The 21700-nt window shown below is 39.3% G+C and overlaps 1 protein-coding gene across 1 annotated transcript in view; it reads left to right on the top strand.

The window, feature by feature from the left end:
- Positions 1-2855: 2855 nt before the first annotated feature.
- Positions 2856-21700, top strand: part of VIPR2 (vasoactive intestinal peptide receptor 2) — a gene marked incomplete at both ends in the record, with an annotated part of 45728 nt that continues 26883 nt past the window's right edge. Inside the window, 4 exons of the mRNA XM_082278566.1 lie at positions 2856-2906; positions 5790-5892; positions 17532-17639; positions 21296-21393. Coding sequence (XP_082134692.1) covers positions 2856-2906; positions 5790-5892; positions 17532-17639; positions 21296-21393 — 360 coding nt within the window. The remainder of the gene's footprint in view (positions 2907-5789; positions 5893-17531; positions 17640-21295; positions 21394-21700) is intronic.

Genomic DNA, 21700 nt, shown 5'->3' with positions numbered 1-21700 from the left:
AGCTTTTGGGTCCTGAATGTGTAGTGAGAGCAGAGAACTTGCTGTACCTTGGCACTGCCTGCCACTGTGTCCATTAGCTGTCATTGAACTTTCTATTTCCACTTTTACTGCCCTCTGAGGAATACCCAGGCTCTGCTGATCCAAAATAATATTTATTTCAACCAAAATGCATTTACTTCTCTACCACCTCTATTGTGATGAATTTCTATCCCTGTTTGGACCCTGTGTCTGCAGTCCTTCTGTGCCTCATGGATACCTCCATAAAATCTTTCTTTTGAATTTGACAGGCCCCTCTTTGAAATGTCATCAAATCAACTCTGTCTAAATTAATATGACTCCTTTGTTCCTTCATAAACCTATGTGTTCTTTGCTGATTAAGAGTATCAGTCTCATTTGTATTTATCTCTATACAGCTGTTCTAGTTTCATTCTTGTTCTTTTTTCCTTTCTACATGCTCTATAATAGGGCACTGAACTGTGATATGTTTAAGTAAAAAGAATTTGAACCATGATTTCTGGATTTCATCCATCAAGAATTTGTTTTCTTCTTAGGAAAAAAACCTCTTAGCTATATATAAACAAAAATATTAGTATTTGATGAATCTCCTTCAACTGGTGTCTCTTTCATGTCAAAGAGTCACTGAGATTAGCAACAGAGGAAAGGGCTGAGAAATAACTGAAGATATTTCTTTTCACCTAAAATGCTGATTCATTGAAAACAAACATCACAAAAGTCTGACTGTGTACAATCTTCTGTTGGAACAGATGCAAGCTTCAAAACTTCTTTGCTAGTTCTAGGATATGAGGACTACTAATACTTGAGATACTAGTTTCTGTCGTTCCACAGAAGGAATAATGATGACAGTTCCCAAGGGTGTTTCTACACAGAACGTTAACAGTAATTTGTTAATTGGTTTCCCAGGCTACTCAGCTTCAACATCCTAATGAATCATTTGCATGAAGAATCAAACACTGGGGTTTGGTGTCTGGCAACTCTTGTGTCCTCAGCTGCTGGGGCAGCCCAGCTGGGGACAGCCTGGCTGGTGGCTCCTCTGCATGGGGACTGCTCTGGGTTTATTGCTGAAGAACCTGATGAGCCTTGGCATGTATTAATTCCACTCATGGCAACAACTGCTCTCTTAGCAGGATGCCAGACATCACAAAGCACAAGAAAGAACTTCTGAAGAGAGAAGACGGGAAGGATTTTCCAAAGCCTTGCAGTAATGATAAACCATCGGATTCTTGTGAATGATAAAAGAAATGGGTTTGAGATTGGTTTTTTTTTGAAAGACTGATAACTCTTAAGAAATTGTGAGGAGCACATCCAGACTGCCTGTGTCAACCAAGAGCCCGAAGAGGAATCTCGGACACCAGTCTCAGGAATCAGAGGGGTTGCACTGTGCAATTCTCTGTGTCAAAGAGTCTTGACCTGAGAGCCTGCCTGGGAATCTCAGAGCTAATGGCATAACCAGTCTCTTCTGCAACCCAGCTGTGTCAGGAGTAGGTGCAATCTGGCTTTTCAGTCCACCTGTCACATACAGATCAAAGCCAATCCAAAGAGGTATTCTTTTCTGTTACAATGAAAATACTTTTGTTACCTGACCATATACCAACCTACAAGTTTTTCTTTGTACATTAGTATTTCCCTCTGCTCTCAGCATGCAGGTTATAATACTGCCCATGAGTTTGTAGTATTTCTGTTTTATGATGTCAAAGATACTATAATCAGCTATTTCTTTTTAATATATGAAAATAATTTTTGCATATGAATTTAAAAATTTTAATTCTCTTTAACTTTTCTCATAGGAGTGTCCTTGCTTTGCTTGTAGCTGGTTACTTTGGGTGATATAAGGCTATTTAGGAGAGTTTTATGCTGCCTCCTCAGTCCCTTTTAATACATAGTACTTACATTACAGCACATATTAAGTCAATGGAAAGGCAACTCTAATATATTCTCATTCTCAGCTAAAAGCCAACATATAAAGGCGACTTCTTCTATAAAAGAAGGCATGGGCTAACATGTCACTTAACTACATACTTTCCATGCCTCGTGAGGCAAAACCCAGATCCATGCCTGGTGTAAACTGCCAGGCAGTAACACGGAGTTGCCTTAAACTCTTGGTTCTCTATTCAGACCTCGGAAAAAAAACCACTTGTGGGGAAAAAACATTTAGTAATACAGCTGTTGCTCTGCACAGTGGTAAGACTGACCTTGCCAGGGATCACTTCACTCACCCCTCAACATTTTCCGTATGTGCCTGGCTTGAGGGGACTGTGTTCGATGATCTTACTTGTTTCACCGGCAAAAGGCACCCCGGTGCGGGCACCGATGTGCTGTCGGGACGGGCACCCAGGTTCCCTGCGCGTGTATCATGGGAAGAGGGGGTTCTCCGGCACCTGGGAGCGGGCAGCGAGGGGTAAGAGCCATCCAGTGCCCGGCAGCAGCCCGGGGGTGGCGGCGGGCACCTGCGGGACGCAGCGATGGGCGGCGGGCGTCCCGGCTCAGGGCACCGACTCGCACCTCTTATGGGGGGAGCGCCGGCGGCAGCGAGAGGGAGGAGGAGAAAAGGAAGGCGAGCAGAGGGGCTGGGGAGACGCGGGCGGGCAGGAGCCGGGGGCTAGAGGAGGAGCTCCGCGCAGAGCGACGGCGGGCACGGCCGCGGTCGGGCCGGGAGCTGAGGCGCCGGAGCGGGGCAGGTGCGGGAGCCGCCACCGCCGCTGCCCACGGGGCGGGGGAGCCGGCAGCGGCCCCGGGCCCTATGGTGCCGGGCGGGACCCGGACCCCGCTCCCCGCCTTCGAACGGGGCCCGCGGAGCGCCGCGGAGCGCAGCCCGCCGGGCCCGGCACTCGGTGGGCATGAGGACCCTGCCGATCCTGCTGCTCTCGCTCTGCTGCAGCCTGAGGCGGGTAAGTCTCCTGCGCACAGCCCGGCCAAGGGAACGCTCGCCCCGCGCCAGACCGCGGGCCGGGGTGGCCCTACGGCTCCTTCCTGAGGAGCCTGTGCGGAGCCCTCCGGGCTGTTCCCCGCGGCTCCGCGGGGCGGGGGCTCGGCGGCAGCCGCGGCAGGTGCGGAGGCTCCGGCCCCGCCGCACACACTCCGGGAGGGACATCGGTGCCTCCTGTCGCTCGCTCTCCGGCTGTCCCCGGGCGGGGAACGCGAGGGGAGCGGGCGCGCAGTCCCCGCCGGGACCCCCGGGCGCTGCCCGCCTGCGCTCCCTGCCTGCGCCCCGGGCGCTCCGCAGCTCCAGGACGGCTCCGTCCCGGCTTCGCTCCGCCGGGCACGGTCCCATCCCCGCCGAGCCGCCACTCGCTCCCCGCCGTTTTCCCCGTAGCCGGTGGACGCCACTGGTTTGCGGAGAGTTTTCACGGAGCGCTGCTCGGGAGCGGTCCAGAGGCCACTGGCCGTCATCGTAGGGGGAAAAGCCCCCCATCAACAACTGTTCTGTAATACGTGCAATGGGACTGGGATGTAGAAAGTATTCAGAATATTGAAGTTTTCTTTAGGGCGCCTGCTTTTATCATCTTTATATTTTCAAGCGTTTCTTAAGTAGTTTGTAAAAGTCAGTTACATTGATGTAACATATGATACACACACACACACAAAAAATTAAAAAGCCCTTTAGAATTTTTTCATTTTTTTATTACTGTATAACGGGAAAACATGCTGAAGCTGCATGTCAGAGGAAATGTTTATCTGTCAAACTGCTGGTTTAGATGCCTTAGAAATTGCTAAGCTGCTTAAAACGCAGAGAGCCTCCTGAGCTGTATTTCCAGCTCAGTGTGCACCTTTACACACGGTTCTGTATTCATTGGTGACAAAGGGTAACCTGCTGCTGGTTAAGCAGAGGGAAAGATGGATGAGCACAAGTCCTAAAGAGTGGTGAATGCCCTCAAAATCTTGATGTGTTTTGGGAGGTGGCCAGAGCCACATAGTCGGGAACCCTAAATCTCTTTCTTTAGCTTTGTGAAGTCCATCTGAATGAAATGGATGTATTAGAACAAAGTATAGTTAGTTAGCAGGCAGCCCAGCTGTGAAAAGTAATATGCTACCTTTGGGTGCTAACAAATGTATGTTTTCAAATTAACCTTTGCTATTAATCACTGATATTTTGGAAGTACCAGAAAAAGAAGTTGTTTATTCGGCAGCTTGCTGAATTGCGGTAGCAACTTTGACTTACCCTTCATTTAGCTAACATTTTTATTTACTGCACCTTCCTTTCCAAGATCCAGTAATTGTAATCCTTCTTGATGAGTAGGAAATCTACTGTCAGTTACTGAATGTTTGCACTTGGAAATTAAAAATAGCCAAAATATGTTCTGTGAAAGGAAAGTGATATTAAAAACGTTATGTATACATGGGAATTTTTTTCTACATGGGAGCTATCTGCAAAAAAGATAATACATAGTAAAACATAGGTGTTTTCAGTATAATGCTATACTTTCAATTATAAGTTCTAGAAATCCTAATTCATGTTAAATATGTGTCTTTGAAAGGAAAAGAATTCTGCACTCAAAACATATAATTTCAATACTCAACACAGAGAAAAGACATGGAAAAGGAAGTAAGGTTCTGATGTTGTAGATGGTGAAATGAGACATTTGGAGAAGAGACAGATTTTTGTGAGTTTTCATAACAGCCCCTGCTTTTATGCTCATAAACTTGAACTGTATTTTTTAAAGCTGTGCAAGTGGTTTGTCCACAAGGAGACTGAAGAATCACCAGGTTCTCAGTCCTGACTCTGGATCCGAGGTTCTGGGCCCAGAATCACAGCTTAATTAATTATTATAACTTTAAAAATATTACTGTGTCATGCATCAGAGATCATTACCAGATTCTGTTGTTAAATGTCTCCTAAAAATGTGTGAGAAAAGACAGAAACTTGGAGAGAGACCATCTTTTTCTTGGTAATTACAGGTGTGAGGATGAGTGAAGTACTCCATATTCCCATTTTATTTTTTTAAGATGTGATTTCATTTGAGCTAATCAAACTGTCCCATCAGCTCCACTGATGTTTCCAATTTTTCCATTTGTCACTTCCTGCAATAATTTCTCCCATGCAGTCTCTTACAGACTCCATGTGTTTCTCTGTGAGGCTCTGAATGCCTCTCTGAATTCATCTGACCCCAGTAAAGCTTCCCAGGGTCTCGTTTCTCTCCCCAATACTGCTGCATTCCTGTCTCTTCCCACAGACATAAACTTTTCTGAAAACCAAAGAACTGGGGGCAAGGCTTTGAACCAGTAAAGGCATTAGTGCTTTAATTTTTAAGCAGTGGGATTTTCTTCCTGTGTAGTATTTGCTTGAATCAAATAATCATGCTCTGGGGCCTTCAGGAGATAAAATATACGTGGTGGAAAAAGGAAGAAAAGTAGAATTTACTGTGTCAAAGAGAATGAAGTTTGATCAGCTTTCATGTTCTGTGATTTGTATTAAACTTTCAGCTCTGTAACTTACTACAAAAGGGAAAAAGAGCAAATGTGTCTACTTTCCTGGTTCAGTTTCAACTCAGAGTTTTTCTGGAGAAAAAGATCTGAAGGCACAATATTGAGGAATGCACTAGAAAGCTAAATGAATGCTACAGGAGCAAGCCAGTAGATTATTTCAACATTTTGTTCTGAAAAGTCAATGTGTGAGAAGCTAAAATGGGCATCGAATCTGAAAAGTGCCTAGCATGTGCTTGGGTGAAACCTGTGCCAGTTAAAGTTGTGGCTTTCATTATTGGTAGTTGCATTCTTCATGAAGCATTTTAATTCTAGTTTCAAGACATAATGTGTTTGTTAATTTGACACAGGTGAATGGTGTCCAACCAGAATGCAGATTGAAGCTGGAGATTAACAAGGAGGAAACAAGGTGCATGGAACTTCTAAAGAATGCAAAGCCAGTGGACTACAAAGGTAAGAAAAGAAAAGTTGTAATGTAGAGATAACTGGAGTATTGAAGATTTTCTCCCTTTACCTTCTTTCCTGTTGTGATTGCAGTTTCCATAGTTGTCTGAACTGTGCTTGGGATTTTATGGTTTTTAGAATTTATGCAATTTTACATTAAATGTACTGCTGCAGCAAGCATGTGGTGAGAGGTTTGCAGGTGCTAAGAATGCACTGGCTGGGACAGCAGCTGGGAGTGAACACATTTTCATGTGTTAAGGTGTTGTAGTATTTTCTGGCTGGCAGAGGAGCTGCAGGCTGATGATGACAGGACCAGGAGAAAGAACAAATCTGAGGGAAAGCTGAAAGCCTTGGATCCAAGCATCTCTCTCTAGCTACTGTTGAGAGTAAAGTACTAGGGGCAGGAAGGATCTCTGGGTCTCCCAAGGGGACAGTGTTTCAGACAGAAGATCAGATTCACACCCAGAGGACCATGGAGTTGTGTGAAGGGAAACCCGGACAGTCGTGTTACAGCCCAAACCCCAACCCTCTGTTACTTAATTGTTTTCATTTTCTTTCTGCATAGAAAGATAAATATATAGGTAGTGATATAGCGAACTGTAATTTATGGAAGGAAGAGGAATAGTAGATGTAAAGCGTTTTGTTAGGTTTTTGGGTTTGGGGTTTGTTTGGTCTGGGTTTTTTGTGGGGTGTTTTGGTTTTTTAGATTTCATTATATTTCCTTGCTACATTTTTGTGTTAGCAGAACATAATTTTATGGAGAAATGACATTTTTCTTCTAAGTTGAAGCTGCTGGTAAAGCCATTTTTTCAGCAAGCAGAATACAAAGGCAACAGATAAATTCAGCTTGGCAATATGTGGCTTATTTGGGCTTTTTGTGTTCATTCTGTTTTGAATGCACTCTGAAGATGACTATGGGACCTCAGAGACCTGCCATCTGCAGTGCTTTTTGAGCATAAACATGAGTCTAAACTCATGATGCCTTTTCCACCTCTCCTCAATTTAAATGTGTAACTCTCTCCATGCATATTCTAATATTAATATGTATAAAATAAAATAATTCAACATTTTGTATTTTATTATAATTTCTCCTTTTTATTCATCCAGATTAGTAATTTAAAAAAACCCGCAAACTCTTACTGGAATAATTAATCTAGATTTATGGCTTTTATTTATATATGAGTGGTGAAGAGAAATGGCTGCTACATAAATAATACTAGTGTGAAGCCAGATGGAGAAATAATTAGTAGCCCAGCTTAATGAATTAAATCATGAACCAATAAATTCACTGCTAGCTGTTTCATGGCTTTGAAAGTCAAGACTTCCTCAAGATACACTTTTGTGATCCAGATGCTGAACTGCTCCGAGGGTATCTTTGTGATGCACACCAGTTTTATTTTGGGCTCCCTAGGGGAAGAAAGAAGTTTGCTGTTGGTGTTTTCTTCCCAGCCCCTTTTCACTGGAAGAGGGGTGCCTCTTAAAGGCAAACTTCTGTGAAAGAAAACTCATGTCTTGGAAGGACACAGGATGTCTGATGGTGTTGATTCAACCCTGCAGGCAGTGGCAAAACAGCAGTGCAATGATTTATACATTTTATTGAATGTCTGCCTGAAATTAAAGGAATATTCCATTTTGTTGGAGACTGGAATAAAGCCCCTGTGGTGATGAACCTTTAAAACTGCATGTTTAATATTACAGGAGAATTTGTTCTAGGCTTCCTGTTACAGATACCTTTACCAAGAACCTTCAGAGAGTAGCCTATGTTAAATGTATGCATTTGCATTTACAAAAATAGGCATTCTCTGTGTGTCCTTATTTTCCTAATAACCTCTCTGTAATCATACAAAGAAGTAAGGACTATTTTGAACAGTAACACTCTTGACTGCTGATGAAGAAGAATTACTAATGAAAATTGGCAAGCTGGAACTAGTCCAAGTCGTAGCTCCACATGTAACTTGTAGAATATTTGAAACATAATTCTTTACAATAAATTCCAAAATGCTATTCCACTTTTTCCTGAATGGAAAAGATGGTTATACAGCCCTTGTCATGCTTTTCTAGCTTTACTATGTGCTACCTGACTTAAAAAATCTGTTAATGAAATCTCATGAAGGTACTGTCTTCAATTTGGAAATAAAGGTTCCCTGAGATTTTCCACAGAAGGCTTGGACCTCGATTATCAAAATCAGTGGGAAGATTTTCATTAATTTGTTGGGCACCTGGGAAACCACACCTCTGTGTCACTTCTATGCTCCAGAATTCGGCTGGCATGCACAGCTACTGAATTTTGGAGGATCCAAATTGTATGGGACAAGTAGTCTCTTCTTTGAACTAGATGGCAATTATGTATTGGAAATCTTGTCTAATCTTCTCAGCTCCCAGTTAGGGATATAAAAAGGAAACATTTGAAGGCAATTGAGGTTTATTTGACATGATAAAATGGTATTATACCTGAGCTGCCTCAACACATAGGCTGAAGAATTTCACTGAGTAATTTTTGCATTGCACCTAAAATCACTGACTGTGAAGTCTATGAAGCACTTGCTTACTTCATGGCTTAATAAAGTAGTAGTGTGTTTTGCAAAGAAACACTGTATAAAGATTATGTAAGTACCCTTTGAACAATGCTAAGGGTATGCTAAAACCAAAGGACACAGGTGATCTAAATCTGTTTATTTGCCAGTGTCAAACTGTGAGACACCCAAACCTCTTGCTTTGCACCTTTTGGGGGATTTTCAGGCATTAGCACATACTTTTCCATTAGTGGACAGCACTGCACTCCATTTAGGGAAGAAGTCACTCTCCAAAGACCTGTGGCAGTGCTTTCCTCTCTGTAGTGCTCTTTAGAACATCTGGTTGTTTATTTTATGAAGACTGCATTAGCTTCTATCCACATTTGTTTTCATCTTTCCTCCTATAATTTGGCCCCTGAAGTATGGATGCACCTTAGCTGGCAGCCTAGGAGAGGTTGGTTTTTCTTGGTGCACATTTTATTTTCGAAGGGCAGATGAATTGCATTCTAACTAGCTGATAGTAGCTACAGATTTTGAAGTTTATATGGAAAAAACTTTTTTTTTTGATCTTACCCATGGCTTGTCTGATTGAAAATACATAAAAATTTTCCTGCTGCAAATGTCTTCCTTTATTCCATATTTAGAATTTCTCTTTATAAAGAAACTGGCTCATTTCTCTTCAACTTTAAGTGAAAAATGAAATCTTATGGTCAAAAATGTTAAAACTCACTCAGCAGAGTTTTTAACAGGGTTCTACAACAAGAAGTTCTAAAAAGATTTCATTATAAAAATCGAACTTTAGGGGTTTTGATTCATCTTGGACTCAGTGGCTACACAGTTAAATGTGTCTTTTCAGATCTTGCTTTCCAAATATGTTTTTTTGCGAGACCCATATGTCAGACAACATTTTTAATTTTAGATATGGCATCTTAACTTTGAGGAAAGGATGTAGATGAAAAGAAAAATGGCTTTGGAAAGAATTTCATAAACCTCTCAAAGAGAAGCTTCATAATGCAGCTAGCAATAGGAAATTGAAAGAGACAAGACTACCAAAATGATGCTCTTAGTTATTCATAAGTTTAAAGCAAGAGGGACCAATATTGCTGTATAATCCATTCTCCTGAATTGCACTGTCAATAGAATTTCCTTCAGTGATTCCAGCGCTGAGCTCATGATCTTGTGGATGAAACAAGAGATGTTCAGAACAGTGGGATGAATATTCAAATGTTGGACCTGTGGCAGGTTGTCCAGAAGTTAATTTATCTGACTAACTTACCTGTTAAGGTTGTTCATCTGGTAAGAAATGTGCCTATTTTGCATTTACACCCCCCCCACACACCTCTCTGTATAACTAGGCAAACCTGGTGATCACTCTATCATCCACATTAGTCAATAGAAGACTGACACAAAGCCAGATGAGGCTTTCCTTTGCTGCATGTAAAGGAATCTCCTCAAGTTTCCCCCTTTCTTAATGCTCCCTATCTCATCAAGGTCTTGTGTCAGGTTTTGTTTAGTTTTGAAGCTACTTTTTCTGTAAAATGAGTCAGTAGTTCAGACTGCAGTGGTGCTGAAAGTAGAATTAAATGAGATGGTGGGATCACTTCTTTCGTGCAACACTAGTAACTCTTGGAAGAACAACTTTAGCTTTCTTGAATCCCTATGCTGCTGCTTTTCCAGCTGTAGTGCAGACATGTTGCTACTTTTTAGTTCACACACTTTTTATGAAGGAAGCCAAAGGGGCTGCTTTGGATATTTGTCTGTTTCGGCTTTCACAGATTGAAGTGTCATCATTAATGACACCACATAAAACTGATCATCCTTACAGTATTGACAATGTCTGGGCTTTGTGGAAGTTGTACTTAAATATTTGAGGGCAGAAGGGAGGCAGAGCTTTGTATTTTGAGGAGGCTGGGTGAGAAAGGTGAGAAAGAGCCTTGAATGAAAGGAGTTGCCTACTGAAAAATAACTATTAGTAAATAAAATAGCAAAGACCAAGAAAATTTCCTGATCATTCAAAAATCTCATATAATAAAGTTTACTAAGAGTGACAATAACAAACCCTTTTGGAAAGAACAGAAGCAGCAGGTGTCCACAATGATTCTGAAGACATGACATTTCTGCTCTACCCAAAATGTGAACAGCAATTCAGCAGTAGACATTAATATATGGCATTTGTAGCCGTGAAGAAGGAAAATGCACAGCCATAAGTGAATTTATTGTGTTTTCCAGAAGACTCTGAAGGAAATACTGCCCAGCATAGTTTTGCCCTTGAGTCCTGATAAAGACAGAAGTGGCCATGGCAGTGTATTCTCCATGACATCCAAAGTTCAAATACCACAAGGAAGAAATTTTGAATACCAAAACACTGAAAGAGCTTCAGCTAATACAACACATAGCACATAGGTTAGACATAATACATACTAGCAGAAATATATGGTCCTACTTCTTAATAGAGACTTCTAATATTTTGTGATGGAGTTTATATGAACAGGAGATGGATATTTAATGGTATTTTTGAACAAGGTACAGCATGCCAGAATTGGGGCAACATAAAGATGAAGGTACCTCTTACAGCTTTGACTATACATACATTAATATATTTGCATAAGAATAGAAAATAATGTTCTTATGGTAAGATTAGCATGCTGTCCAGTCATACAAAAGTAAATGCTCTTGTCTCTGAAGGACATTTTGAGTAATTGGAAAGCAGGATTTTCTTAGAAAATTTGGTTGAAAATTTGTTTTCTTTTTAGGAGTTTTTTTTTTTTTTCAAAGTTTTAGCTGGCAACTTCTGTATTTCCCTACAGAACCCTATAAATATATAAATGACATTAAATGTAATACTGGCCAATAGATTTTTGATTCTCTAAAGGGAAACTGTTCTTCAAAAGGGAAATAAGACATTTCTTCAGAAGTGTTTCATTTAGTGAAAATGCAGAAATCCCTTAGAAATCTCAGAAACAGCATTTTTGCCATTCCTGGTAGTTGAACTGGCTTTTGAAGAACCTATGAACTTCAAACATTTTAGTTAAGTATGAGATAAACTTTATTGGTTTCATCATTCTGTTTAAACTAGTTAAATCTGATGTATACTGTAGAATTTCAAATTTCTGTTTGCTGTCTACAAGTAGTGTTCGTTGACCAGAAATGATGTTTTTTATATCAGCACTTCCTCAGTATTTGTGAGTAATTGGAGCTGCTTCTGGACCACACTGTAGCCAGTGCTTTCATCCTCACACAGCTGCAGGTGGGCAGCTTCACACAGAGGGGCTTTGGGCAGGCAGGGTCTGGCAGGGTCCTTCCCCCCAAGTCAGGGCAGCCCCAGCCCCGGGCAGCTGTCACCTCCCTGTGACAAGGACATCAGCCTGCAAGGTGGGTCAGCACCCAGCCTGGCACAGGGCACCAGGGTCGGGCAGAGACCTGGGATGGCTGGGCAGGGCCACAGCGGAGGGCTGGGAAGAGGCAGGCACGGCTCTGAGGAGGATGAAGGCAGGTTCAGCCCCAGCATGGCTGAAGGTCCAGCCCTGGGCTGAAGGTCCAGCCTGTTTGAGCGCTCAGGGCCCTGACAAAAGCACGTGGCAAATAACTTCAGTGAGGCAGTGTGGAGCAACAGCTTTTTTTGGAACTGTCTCATTCCTATTCCCACTCTAAGCAGTTCTGCTTTGCTCCCAATTTGCTAGCTTGCTACTTCTGTAGCACCTCCTTTTCATTTCTTTTTTATCACTTGTGTGCAAATGCAGAAGGAATGTCAGTCCATATACATGTTCATAATTCCCATGCGACCTAAGTTCCATTCTGTGGCACACAGACCTGCAGTCTAGAAATCATTGCCCATAAGAGGTGAGATGGCTCCTGCTCTGCCAAGTACAAAAATCAAAACGTTTCTCACCCTAATCTAGCTGTCAACTTTCTTACTCATTTTCAAAGCAGTCAGTTGTTTTTTCATGTTTTATGCATGCCTAGACAGTTTTTAAAAATGCTAAACGTCTCTTGGAAGTGACAATTTTTAAGTCCAAATACAAAGTGCCACCTAGTGGTTATAGATTTATAAAATGTGTCTATAAACAAAATTTTCCAGCACAAGCCCCAGTGTTTCACTGAGATAAACTCTATTGGTTTCATCATTCTGTTTAAACTAGTTAAATCTGATGTAGAAGAAACACACATAGGTAAGTGAACTTGTTGCTCAAAGACTGGATCCCAAAAAGCAGGATGATGAATGTGGTGGCAGTACTTATGTAAGCTGAAGAAAATGAGAAACAAAATGTGGTTTATAGTCTGTTATGTTTCCTTTCACTATGAACTATCTGCAAATGCATGACAAGCATTAAAGACCAAACAGTCAAATAAAGTAAGTGATCTCATTGAAACTAGCTAACAATAGTATCTGCAGTATCATCTGGAGGAACAGGAGAGGGGATCAGTAGAAGAGAGACTTTTGAGCGAGTCACTGAGCAAGGGTTTTCTGGGAAGTTTGGTTGTTTCCTTGGATATGCTGTGAATGACACATCAGAGAAATAAATGGTGCAAATGAAGAGATTGAAAACGTTCACTGCAGGGTGCAGGAGTGTTCTTTTAGACACCACAGAAAAAGGGATGAAGAACCTTTTTCCTTTTTGCCTTTGCTAGTTTTATTAACAGTTGTTAATGGCTTAACCCCAGAGATCAACCCAGCCCTGCACAGACACTCCCTCGCTCCCACACCAGCAGGATCACGGAGAGAATTGGGAAAGTAAAAGCTGGAAAACTCTTGGGTTGAGATAAGGACAGTTTAATAGGGAAAGCAAAAACCCACTGTTCAGCACAAATCCAAAACACAGCCCCTTATTAGCAACTGTGAAGAAAATTAACTCTATCCCAAACAGAACCAGCCCAATCGGTAAAGAAAAAGGTAAAGAATATAATAGTAGACATGCAGAAAAAGTTGAGGAGCTAACACAGATCTAAGCTGGACTGGCTTTATATGTACATATCAAAGTGAAAGGACAAAACCACTCAATGCTTGAGAATTTATTGAAGCACAGTGCAAACATAGAGACTAAATCCAATAATGAGCATAAAAGAAAAAAGATGTACATTAAAGTACATCTGGGTACTTAGACTATTTAAAAAATACTATAAATAAAGAAAATTACAGACATTATGTGAAATAAACATTGGAGCAATATCAGTTTTGCTTAAGAAGTGAGTTACTTTCTATAGAAAGTATCTTTTTACTGGTAAAATTGTTACCAGAACTAAAACTTAAAACCTCATTTAAAGCTAAAAAATATAAGTATTTTGTATTTTACTTGATTAATATCCTTCAGAGACAGTAGGAAACAGGCCTATGTATGTGAGAGATGGGTAAAATTTCCAGAAAATGAGACTTTAGATAATGATTTTATGAATGACAGTCCAGAAATCTTAACACTGGATTAATTAATAGATGGACAAAGAGCTGTAGAGAGTGAGTAGAGAGAATATTAAGTTTGATCAAGCTAGATACTCTATGTAGAGAAAGAGAAACATTTAGCATAGTGTTTACCACACCTTCACTTCCAAACAGTGTGGTATTTAAAGCTTTGGGGTCACTGGAAAGAAACAGGCAATTGTTTGGGGCAATGAATCTGGCCAAATTTCATGTGTTTTAGGATGAAGTGCATCATTCTCCATCACATTCTGACATATGTCGTTGCATATGTCATTGTAAAAGGATACGATGGTGGGTGAAGAGCAGTATCTGGAGACTTGTGAAACTTACCAAGATCCCCAGCTGTGCCACATCTTTAATTTCCAAAATCAGTAGGGAATTAGTTGCTAGTTTTAATTTTGCTGAATTGCACTTGTGCTCTACAAAAGAGATACATTTTTGGAATGGAAGAGACAAATTGATGCAAGTGTAGTAAGAGTGGACTCATTAATTTTATCCCACCTCTGCGTAAGGATAGGTTTTTTTAAGAGAAGAAGAAGATATAATACTGCAATATTGTTAAAAATCTGTAGTAATTGGAGGAAGGGGGCAATGAGTGTGATTTGAAAGCCCAGAAGGTGCATTGTTGTTTAATAGTTGTAATTCTATCAGTAATTACACAAGTAACACCATTTTGGCATTCAGACCTGACCAGTTTTCAGATGCCCACTGTGGGCATTCAATAACTCTAAATGCCTCCAGGACATTTCAGCAGTGTTCTCAGATGTCCTGTATCATAATCAATAAGCCTGTAGATATACATAAATTGAGGGTTAATATTCTTGGAATTCTGACAACAGTCACTTGAGTTTCACTCATATGATTTTTGACGCATTTGAATGTAGTCTAGATGTAGGAAATACGTCTTTGGTGTTATTTCATCCATTTGATTTAAGGCGTCTGAAACAGTATCATTCTCTCATGGGCCATAGATGCCTGCAAAGTCCTAAAATACTGAGGAAAAAATAGGGAAAAAACCATATTCCCCAGAAACCATTAGTGGCTTGTGAGTGTTTTGAGCATCAAAAACTTGTATACTGAGTTCCTTCCAGAAAGCTGGCTTTGAGATTTGATACAAATCGTGTTGATTAATTTTGGTAGGAATAGGACTTGAACCTCAACTTTTCTACATAATATTCCATTTAATTGAGGCTTGAATAAGAGTATTTAGTCTTTTTTTTTGTGGAAAACGTAGCAATGGAGCCCTAAAGTCCACATTGTTCAGCTGCCTGTTTGGCAAAACCTTAGCTCAGTCCATATACAGCAGCATAGGAAAAATTTATAAAGGCCTCTGGGCTGTTTGCAGATTACTGTAACAAACCCACCATTTTACAGAGAGTGGATTAAACAAAAGGGAAAATTTGAGAAAGTCATCAGCTTCCATGGGTGTGCATGAACACTTTCATGACTCATCTCAGCTCTCACTGTTAGTGGAAATGGGGTTGAAATAAAAACGTCTGAAGTCTCACAAGATGATAATTATTCTTGTGTACTCCAGGGCTTGTTTATGCTGGCTCAGGCAGTCCATCAATCAAAGCCAAAAGAGTTTCATTTTGTCACTGTAGTTCTGAGTGCCGGCAGATGAAGAAAATAGCTTCTTTGTCTTTCTGATTACTTGTGTGTCATGTTGTTGATGTTGTTTTTGGCTTAAAATCAATTGGGGAGGAAGCATGACCTGAACTGGTTCAGGTAAACATTCTTTTACTTTGTGTAAGCCCTGGTGTTGCATCATAGAGATTTGGACTTGATTTTGACTCAGAACTGCAGCTCAGGAAGCACCTAGGCATGTTGAAATTCCATTGACTTCAAAGGCTATGAAGGTGACCTGCTGAGATGTAAACCTCAGAAACTGTATACAGATGGCCAAGCCACCATCAGAGATCTCTCAGGGATACTGTCAGTAATGCCAAGAGGCTGATGCAGCTTACAGGGCAGTGGAGGATAAGGCATTATGTTATCTATGCACAGAGATAAACTTTGTGAAGTGTTCCCTTTAGTAATCCCTTATTTTTGGCATCATCTTTCTGAATATAGAACAGATGCTGCATTTAGAACTGTACAGTCCTAAGAGGAGTGAAGAAAGACCCAATCCCCATATGCAAATCCTCTGGAGAATTGCACTTCCTTGGGAAACTGTATAAAGAGAACTCTGTGGAATTGGTGATCAAATGCAGAATTTCCCCCACAATCCTTCTCTCATCATCTCCAAACCTTGTTCTTGGTACCACACCGAGGCTCCCTCCCAGCTATCACACTTGGATGGATGTTTCCAAAGGAAAGCAAGGCCCATGGGAACACTGTGCCACTGGCTTTTCTTCATGCTGCAGCTAGGACATAGCCTTGGGACAAATCCAGATGCTGGTCCTGTAACACATTCTTTGGTTTCCTAGTTTACGTGTGCTTTGAAAGTAACTTAAACTTTGAGAGCAGGATGCTGCACATTTTAAGTCAACACAAGCTGTCCAAGTTTAATTGCACTAAAAAGTTTTTATACAAATATGGAACTTCTAAATATTCCTTTTCAAGTTTCATTTAACTCATGTGGCTTGATTTTGGGCATGACCTCACTAGCACAGAATAAATTAATAATGAATTGCTAATGCTATAAATATTCTGAAGAATAATATGGCTGTGAGCAGTTCCTAATCCAAGTTTTATGTTCTCTTCTGAAAGGAACAAACTGTCCCTTATACTGCTAATAATCTTATGGAGATAATACCAGTGGGATAACGGTTTGGTTTTTCTCTTTAGCATTAATTACAAATTTAAATTGTTAATTGCCTTATCTGAAGACATAAATGCCCAGAATTTTGCACATGGTTTTTTTTTTTAATAACTTGAACTGAGATAGTACGAGTAACATTTCCTTATTTCTTTGTCCTCACAAGGCTTATATTGAGAAACTTTCAGAACTCTTTGCTTAGCATAGAAGATAGGCATTATAAATAGACACCTTTAAACCGGGCATGGTTGAGCCAAGTGCCTATAGCAGCTACAGGAAGATTTACACTCATTCACAAGATACAGCCTTTGAGCCACATTAATAGAGATATCAACATGGGCAAAGCTGTAGCAAGTTACTCCCTACTTGTAACAAGCAGTTACTGCCACTATAAACCATGTCTATGAAATTCGAAGGCCCCCTTCCCTTCCTGAAACCAATACATAGAAGCATTCCGTGTTCAAATGTCTGTTACTTAGTTTGAGAGATTATTCTGTAAGTCCACGCCTATTGTTCCAAACATTCTCCAGTCATGATGCATTCCTATCATATGTGGTGCTGAGTCCAATGAACTACTTAGATATTTATTTGTGATTTCAATCTGCTTGATAGAAAATTCCATTTTAATTGTGATTAAGAAATTCTCAAAATTTTGCAATTCTTAATAATCCATATCAATGCTCAGGAGTTATTTTTTATTATTTTTTACTTTTTCTTAGCATCCTCACATCACAATGACATTGTTTTCATGAGACATTTTGCAAACAATGTATTAGCGGACCTAAAAATTGGCTGGTCAATCAGCAGACTCTTATGATTCCTTTAAAGTTTTCAAGAATGTATAATCTTTGCAGCTTTCTTGAAGGAGTCTAATGTTTTTTTAACCCCTCATCCAAAGCTTTTACCAGGTCTTTATAAGGTAAACCCAGCTTTCAAGTATGTTAACACTGGTTTGTTTCAGGATGTGCTGGAGTTTGGGATAACATCACCTGTTGGCATCCTGCGAAGATTGGAGAGACTGTCACTGTCCCTTGTCCAAAAGTATTTAGCCTTTTTTCTGGCAAACCAGGTATTTTATTTTAAGCTGTATTTTTACTGGCTTCTCTCTGGTGTTCTGTAACATAATATGCTAAAAATGGTTTATTTGGGGGTTTTATTTTCTTTATAGAGTTAAAATTCTTGTCAGAGCTGTTCAGGATACACCACGAAAAGACAAAATTATCATGTTTGTGTTTTGTTTGGTGTTAAGTTAGATACTAAATATATTTTCTGATACAGTGACACTCACCAAAGCTGCAGACACTGCTTGCTCTTTTTTGACCTGTTCTGTTAATTGCTAAGGCAGCTGTGCCTGACTGACATCTCTAACAGCTGCCAGCAGGTCACATGTAGGTTGTTCCTTCTGTGCCTCAGGAGGGGAGCTTTGCCTTGCCTTTGTGAGAATAAAGAGCCCACATTAACAGATAATACCTAAAAATTACTGCTATTGCAATTTAAGGTAGTTGTTATGAAACCTTTTATGCTGCTTTTTAATAGAACTTGAAAAGAGCTCATCAGTGTCTCAGACTGCTGAAACAATTAACTGGTTTAAGTCTACCATATTCTGCATCATCTTGTCAATACATCATATTTTTCCCTGTGGCATGAAAGTGGGGTTTTGAAAATAGATGATGTACACAGAGTATTTCACATGTATCTCAAAATGCTGCAGGAAAAAATCTTATCCTCATTGCTCAAGTGGGAAACCATTGTCATGAAGAGCTGGTGAAAGATGAAAAACTTATCACAGTTATGTAATTATTTCTTTTTTGGAGGGAGGGGTTTTGTGTCTCTGTGGACAGCTTTAAAGATATTACTTTTGGCTTAGAGGCTAATTTGGGTTATGACTAAAATACCTTTAGACTCAAAACTGTTGAGTAAGTCTTGTTCTAGTAAAAAACAGATAACTAAAACAATCTACAGATGAGCAAAGGTTTTCATTCCTGGAACTGGTGATCTTGATTAGTTTATCATGGATAAACTAAACAATTTTTAAAAGGGAAAGTATGGGTAATCATCACTAAATCTTGTGAAATCTATGGAAGTTTTCAAATTACTCAAATGAAGATAATAAAGTGTTGTCATGAGACACGGCAAACTAATAAATATCAAAAATTCAAAATCGGAATTAAATCATTATTTTTCTGTCTATTTGCCAAAAGCTAGAGCATGCACACTCTGGAGTTTATTTCACAACTGTTGATTATATTACAGCATTTTAATTTTACTATGAAACAACTGCAATAAAAATTTAAGTCTGAAACCTTCACAGTGCATTGCAACACTATCTCACTTCACCATGGTGTCAGCAAGACTGAAAGATTACTTCCTTTTTATAGTTTGCTATGATTTTCCCAGATCTAGGTCTTTTTCATAGCTATCTGTTTACTTCCTGCTTGCGGAACTAACAGGGTTGATTTTTAGAGGTTCCTGTTCAATTAAGAGTGTTTTTTAAATCTTGTCTTTCTATAATTTCAGAGAAGGAAGACAACGAACATTTTGCATGGTTGATTGAATCTTAGCACCTTTATAAGTTGGTTATGCTCAGGAATATGTAATTTATTTAATTCATACACAGCACATTACAAATTAACTTCATTCTTATAGTGGAAAATTATGAAAATATCTTTAAACAATAAATTTAACTCTTTTTATTTAGCCAGATTCATGGGACGTATGTTTTAGTTTTTAGTGTTTAAGAGGAGTTAAAATTCTACTACAAGACGATCTAGAATACCTTATTTTTATACAAAAATTCCAAACCACTAGTAGGCTTTTAAATGCCATCAATTACTTAAAGGATTTCCCATTTTAATTTGAGAATTTAAAAAAGTAGTTGTCTTCTCATCTTTAGAACTTTTGGAGAGCTGGCTCTAAATTTCATCAGTGGTGGTCTATGTTATAGTTTAAGCATACCACATTATTAATTCTATATTGAATATTGGTAACTTTTGATTGAAAGAATTTTTACTGTGAAAGCAGTCATATTTTTTTCCTGTATTTTACAAGTTTATGAGTCTCAGAAAGTTATTCTGTAAAGTTTTTATTCAAATGTATGGGTCTGTGTCAAGTTATAGGTTTTAAATCAGGTTGCCATCTGAAATATTTAACTGCATGAAAAGATGGTGTAGAAATAAATGTTGCCTTCCATAGAACATTGCCCTACTCTCTTCAGGTTAGACAGTATTGCAATATTTGGAGTAGAAAATACTTCAGCATCTTGGGTACATGGAGTCTTTTTCTTGCAAAGCTGGCTTTGACGCAGTTTGTGGTTCTGTTAACACATTCCTCTGCTCTTCCTAGTCTAAGAATCTTGATGTGCTTTTAAAGTGAAGACTCTTCACAGTGTATAAATAGGTTACATTTTCTTTTAAAAATGTAATTTCTATGCCAAATGGGAAAAGTGGTCCCGTTGTTGGAGGAGACTGTGGGTTTAGGTCAAGGCCTTTGGTTGTTGGCTGGTGAACCATTTGTTGGATATTTACAACTTTCCACTGAAGACTTTATACAAAGAAGAAATTCCAGTAACCAATCAACAAAGTAAAAATCACAAAAGCTTTAGTTTGGAGTGTACATAAACAAGTTTGGTTATTCTTGACCAACACTGATCTATGACACATAGATTTATTTTTCTGTGGTGGAAAACAGGCATCTTTAAGTCAAATCTTAAAGACCAGTGGTGAACTCCAGACCAAAGCAGTATATTGTTATAGATTTCAAGTATCATGGATATACAAATTGCTTTTAGAAATGTGAGGGAAGTTGGCTATGTATTAACATTGTAAGAGTTAGTTATAATAAATGTGATTACTGTATTTTAGTCTGAAACCCAGCTTTTCTGTTCTCCCCTATTAAAGCTGTTCCATATTGCATGAAAATTAATTCATTTTAATGAGATTAAGAAGTAGAATCATGGGTTGCCCGCATCTCATCTGTGTGACTTTGTCTCTGAAAAGAGTCAACTTCTTCTCTCAGTTCCAAACAGAAATTTTCTGAAGTTAATAGATGTTTGAAATTCCTTTCCAGCCGTACTTCCACATGTCCTGTGCACTCCTTGGACTATCTTGTTTCAGTATTGGTTCAAAGAGTGCAATTCAGCACCCATTTTTATTCCTTGTTCTTCAACCTATCACATAATTTGGCCTTTAAACTTCATTACCAAACGTACCAACATTTGTTGTAGCAGTAAGTCATCACCTCAATGTCTAAGAGCTTTTATAACTCTTCAGTAGATAACTTGGTATTGGCTTCTCCGAAAGATTAAATAGGAGGTTAGAACAATTCTCACTGAAATGACTTTTCTTTCAAATTGCTTTACCTACAAATAGCCCCTTTGCAGAGTGAACGGAAAGACTCCCTTCTGAGTATTTTAAATAAAACAGAAGAACAGTTTAGGTTTTTGCAGATGTGACAGAAATAGCTGTTATACCAAGGGAGAAGTCTGCCATCACAGTTCGGGTTTACTTTTGTTTTTCTGTAGTGCAAAGACGACTCCAAGCAAGAGTAAAAGCCAAAGTAACATGAATGAAGAGCACATGAAAGGAAATGGCTGGGTTGAGTCCTAGGAAATAAAGGAAAAAGAGCTAGGTTGTGACTAGCTAATGACAAATTTAGGTTGTCTAAGGAGTCATTGATGAGAAGAGTTTTGAATTGTTCTGATTTAAAATCTCTAATTTTGTTTTACAGGAAATATTAGCAAAAATTGTACAAGTAATGGATGGTCGGATATCTTTCCTGACATCTTAAGTACTTGTGGATACAATGACTATGAAGATGAATATAAGGTAGGATAAATACTTTTTGTATACATTTAGATGATGGTGTTCAGTATAGCTATCTAGACATACTCTGCTTCTAAATAAATCCCATTTACTCAGATTAAATAAAAATCAGATTTAATAAAAATCTGTAGTAATTTTTCCTAGCATTGGTTGCAATATGCTCAGATTGCAGTTGTCTAATGAGATAAAATCAGAAATATAGAACTCAGTAACTGTTTGAAACTCAAGGCTATAAACAGTTGGTAATTGTGGTAATGCATCTGTATATCTCATATTGCCATGCTACTCAGATGGGCCATCGTATGTTTTG

Source organism: Coloeus monedula (genome assembly GCF_965178545.1).
Source record: "Coloeus monedula genome assembly, chromosome: 1".
Lineage (NCBI taxonomy): Eukaryota > Metazoa > Chordata > Aves > Passeriformes > Corvidae > Coloeus > Coloeus monedula.
The sequence above is the reverse complement of the archived record's forward strand: the minus strand, read 5'-3'. Positions and strand labels throughout refer to the sequence as shown.